This window comes from Papaver somniferum, chromosome 9 (assembly GCF_003573695.1).
Source record: "Papaver somniferum cultivar HN1 chromosome 9, ASM357369v1, whole genome shotgun sequence".
In the NCBI taxonomy this organism is placed as follows: Eukaryota; Viridiplantae; Streptophyta; class Magnoliopsida; order Ranunculales; family Papaveraceae; genus Papaver; species Papaver somniferum.
In genome coordinates, this window is record NC_039366.1 from 189,792,236 (window position 1) to 189,797,079 (window position 4,844).

The window sequence follows — 4,844 nt, forward strand, 5'->3', positions numbered from 1 at the left end:
AGCGAATACGTTACATAATTTAAACGCATCTAAGATGCAAATGTCAAATCCAGTACCAAGAACAAATCAAAGCTCGTGCCGTAATAGTCTATCTCTATATTATAAAGATAATGGTGTCTTTCTGATCTGACGGATATCTACATTTTAGACACATAAAGGACAGCTTAGATTGATCCTAATTTCTGGTGTTTGTGGGTGAAAACTATTTTTCCTGATTTTGGTAATTTCGGGTGTATGGGTGAGAAACAAATCTAAACCCTACGGGAGCACTTTTGATTCGAGAGATCAATCTGTACAATCCTGACCTAAACCAAGAAATGATCGTTCCAGGTTTGCTTCGGCCATAAAGTGAATGAGAAGAGTTGGTCTTAGGGAGGGAAGCGAAGAAAGTGTTGAGACCAAAATAGTTGATTCTGGAAGTATGGGTGTTTCGTGACTTGAAATCTATGATCCTTGAAATCTTTTGGCTTCGTTAACTTATATAATAACAACCCTTTTAGAGAACCAACAATGAAAAAAATTAAATAGACATCCCATCGACCTGGAAAAAAATTTGGATTCGGGAATTTCATAACAAAGACGATAGTTAATAGAAGTGACTTTCTTCCTCCATTTTCTTTTGGAGAGGAAGAAATTCACAATATTTATTTTATTAAGACACGTAAAGAGGTTCTGCATCTGTGAACTTGGATGGAACCTTAGAAACACACGACCCAACAAAACACGACACTCTTCCAATCCAGAGTTGAAAGCATTTTATTTATCAGTTAAATAGTACACTCGAGATGATGATGATTACTTATGCAAATTGTAGTAACATGTCATCCACTATCTTGTAATCTCCTGACGCTCTATCAGGCGTTAAGTGGAGGACCTGCATATATGTGATAACAGATCAAAAACCCATCCATGTGTTACAACAATTTCAAAATGTTTATACTCAAGTGTAAAACTATAAAAATGATGATCCGCTTTTTACAAGACGGAAAGAGTATTATATGTGATTAATTTTAAACTCTCAACCGATTTGGTTTTACTTGATTGCAGAGATATGAGCTGCCACCACCAGCTACGTTACCGACGACCGTGACGATAGCATCTCCTACGTAATCGTCACGATCGACTGGCACAGCATTCAGAGCTTTGATTTCAAACTTGGTTGGATTGACTTTAGCAGTTGTCAATCGGGACCCGAGTTTTGATTTATCGACATCTTGGCAATTTGTAGTGATGCTTGCATCATCTTTGTAGGAATAAATAAGATCATCAGGTGAATTAAAATATGTATTGTAATAATCTCTCACGTAAGCTTCCGTTCTACGACGAAGAATCTCCCTCGGACTATGTTTATGAAAGCCCGCCTGGGAAGCGGTAGTAGTAACCATTGAACTCCTCTTCAGTTGCATGGAAGCCATCTTAAGTGGATGCAAATGTGTCGGGAAAGATCAGTTGTTCTAGTTTCTATTTATAGAATAAAAAAGTTTCTAGATATATACATATGTGATAAGAAAATATCTCTTAAATGCTGATGTCGTAGCATCTTGTCGGCCCGTTTCAAACGAAAGAAAAATTATTCCTCCATTATTTTAAAGTTTCGTGTGTAGATTCTTATTCTCCCACCCGGCCGGCTTAGTGGATGCTCGATCCTGATTAAAATGTGTAAATTCCCTGCTTGCCACTTCAATGGAATTTAAGAAATATTCCAATGAAACCGATTGGTGAATGAGTCCGTACGTGAATTTTTAATTTCTAAATTAATTATCACTACTAGTAGCGTCATACCAAATGGAGGATAGACCGTATATATCATGTTTATCTAATATGGGCGCCGATCTTCTATCCCAAAATTAATTTTCCAGTCTGTTCCAACTAATAAAAATTCAAATTCGACATGTGTTTTAATTAAAACTAACCAAAATAATCAGTATTTTGGTTGTTACACAAAATAAGGAAACCGTATCTAAATAAAAGGAAATATATATATATCAGAAAATGGGTCATTTGTCCAAATATTTTTAAAAAATGGTTCAAATGGACGAGTAAAAATTATTATGGGTGAAATGGACACTAAAAAAATAGTAAGGATGAAACTGGATGCATCCTGATGTAAATTAAAAATAAGAAAAAGTACTTGAAAATGGGTAGGATGAAACTGTTTACATCCTGGCTATTTTTAAATTTTTGTCCATTTAAACAGTATCAAAATTTAAATGTCTTTTTCACCCAGGAATTGTTGATTTTGGTCTTTTTAACCAATTTTGTGTATATATATTTAGTACTCCCTACGTCCTAAATTATTAATCCAGTTTGACAAAGTCAAGATATTAAGGAGACCGGAGGAGTGTACAAAACTACCCTTATCAAATGATACATTTTTACTAAAATTAAAAAGAGTATATGGAGTATGTAAGAAAAATACATTGGTAATTATAATATATATAGAAATATTTTAATAAAAGATAAAAATAAAAATCTTTATGCATTGATTTAGTAGATTTGTTTCCTATTGAGGAAGATATCATTTAATATTTAGATTGGTGATAAATTAAAATACTTTTATAATTATAAAAGTTTGAAGGATATATTTGAGAGTTTGACTAAAAAATATGACTATAAACAGAAGCTGGACAGTATTTTAGGACAGATGAAAATAGAATAGAGTACATAAATTTTAGAACAAAGGGAGTAAGTTTTATTGAACAGCCCAAAGTCAAACCAACTTCACTATATCTTCCATGGTTCTTGTTTAAGCTTGGCTTCACTAGTTCATGGAAAGAATATGCACGCATGTGAAACTAGATATCATAGTAGACGATGTTATATATATGGTTTTGATAAGAAACAAACTGATACTATGCCATGATAATTTCATAGGAAGAAAAGCACTCAACTGATCAAAAGAAAATATTGTTGCATTAATTTGTCTACATAGTTTTATTGTATTTTTCGACTGCAAAGAACCCACTAGTACAGAAATTGAACAATCAAGAAAACACTACTAAATCTAGTGGAATGCCAAATTTATTTATTCATTTGAATGCCAAATACACTCCATGTAGATGGTACGGCTCCATCCTTAAGCTTTAGTCTTCATCCATTCTTTGTATGATTCGCACATCCTGAAACCAAACAATGTCTGGACTTAAGTACTCTCATAAGTTTGGGTACAACTATATCCATACATAGCATTGACGGACCTATAGCTGGGCTAACCTGGGCTTTAGCCCAGGTAACCGCCACAGCCCAAAAGCCTAAAAAAATGAAATGATATGCTCGATCAAGGTTATTAGTCCGGATTGGAAAATGAATTAAGATTTCTTGGATCCGTCCCTGATACATAGTATACTCTCAAACTATCAGTTGATTTTTCACTATACTCATCGCAAGATGTATTTAAATCTATCTCGTTATCGAAATTTAATTTTCTACGAACATGATCTCCATCTTCCCACAATTATCCATTGAGCATGTGTTCTAACAAAAATAAAAATAAAATAAAATAAAATACATATACTCTTGTAAGTCATAAGCATACAGTGATCACCAATGCATACAACTACTGACGGACCTACAGCTGAGCTAACCTGGGCTTTAGCCCAGGTAGCCGTCACACCCTAAAAGCCTAAAAATGTGAAATGTTATGCTCGACAAGGCTATTAGTCTGGACAAAAAAAATAATTAAGAGTTCTTGGGTCCGTCCCTACATACAACATAGTGAATGATTGATAAAATAGGAAGAGAAATGAACTGCTTACCAAGGTTTTTGCGGAGGTAATTGACTGATTCTGTTTTAGTCTTTCCCTAAACAAGAACCGTTTTTAATTTAGAGCAAATAATGCCAAATCCGTGACAAACGAAAAATAATAGATACCGTTTCCTTATTTTGTGCAACAACCAAAATACTAGTTAGTTTCAACTAAGACACATGTCGAATTTTTATTAGTTGGGAGAGAGAGACACGAAAATTTTGGGACAGAAGGTATGCGCCCATCTAATATTGTCAAGATTTAGCTTTTGCCTGTAAATAGGCGGTACTCATTCTAATTCTTGTTTAACATTAACTCAATTAACCAGATTTAGCAATTAACAATATATACTCCATTGGTTTCCATATCATGATATTAACGCCTCATTATTTCTATCTAGCAATTCACTTAGATCTGAGAGTGATACACTTAAGATATGAAACATTAAGCTTATTGTATGGTAATTGAGGTGTCATTAAGTGAATAAGCTACTCCCTCGTGCAGTTGGGGCTTAAATTTCCAAATAAATTTTTTGGGAACAACTCCATGTAGCTGATCTCCGTGTGACAGTAAAAATGATAGATAAATAGTTGGAGGTAGGGGCTGACAAAGTTGTCATGGTTAACAATAACATGTAAATTGGCGTTACTTACATTCTCGTCAATCATCAAGAGATCCAAGCTTTGGACCTCATTGGTCCATATTAAATCCACTTCGTTCCATGTTCGCGAAATCATGACTCTCATCATCCAGTTTTCACCTTCCGCCATATCAGTCATCTGCTTGAAGTTCTTAATCATGACTCTCATCATCCAGTTTTCACCTTCCGCCATATCAATCATCTGCTTGAAGTTCTTAATCATGACTCTCATCATCCAGTTTTCACCTTCCGCCATATCATTCATCTGCTTGAAGTTCTTGTAGGTGCTTCTTGGAACAGTTTTGAATGGGCTTGGAACAGTTTTGGAGGGGTTACATGTGATTTGGCTCGCCATTAGTGTGTTATGTATGGTTTGAATGGGAGAACAGGATCATCAACACCATTTTCTTTTTTTTGTAATGACAGTAAAACAGACTGAACCAAACAAAGTGGAAAAC

General features: G+C 34.6%; 1 protein-coding gene across 1 annotated transcript; it reads right to left on the minus strand.

Annotated features, from left to right (window-relative positions):
- Window positions 1–586: 586 nt before the first annotated feature.
- LOC113313817 lies at window positions 587–1,455 on the minus strand. The gene is made up of 2 exons (XM_026562611.1): window positions 1,038–1,455; window positions 587–874 (listed from the first exon to the last, which is right to left on the minus strand). Exons 1-2 carry the CDS (start codon window positions 1,413–1,415, stop codon window positions 800–802), a joined length of 453 nt encoding a protein of 150 aa, XP_026418396.1. The 5' UTR covers window positions 1,416–1,455; the 3' UTR covers window positions 587–799.
- Window positions 1,456–4,844: the final 3,389 nt, after the last annotated feature.

What these genes read in the sequence shown, in the direction of transcription:
- LOC113313817 (XM_026562611.1), bottom strand. Translation starts at nt 1,415, where the DNA reads ATGGCTTCCATGCAACTGAAGAGGAGTTCAATGGTTACTACTACCGCT. An exon ending in GCTCATATCTCTGCAATCAA is followed by an intron (nt 875 to 1,037) that starts GTAAAACCAAAT and finishes ACATATATGCAG; the next exon opens with GTCCTCCACTTAACGCCTGA.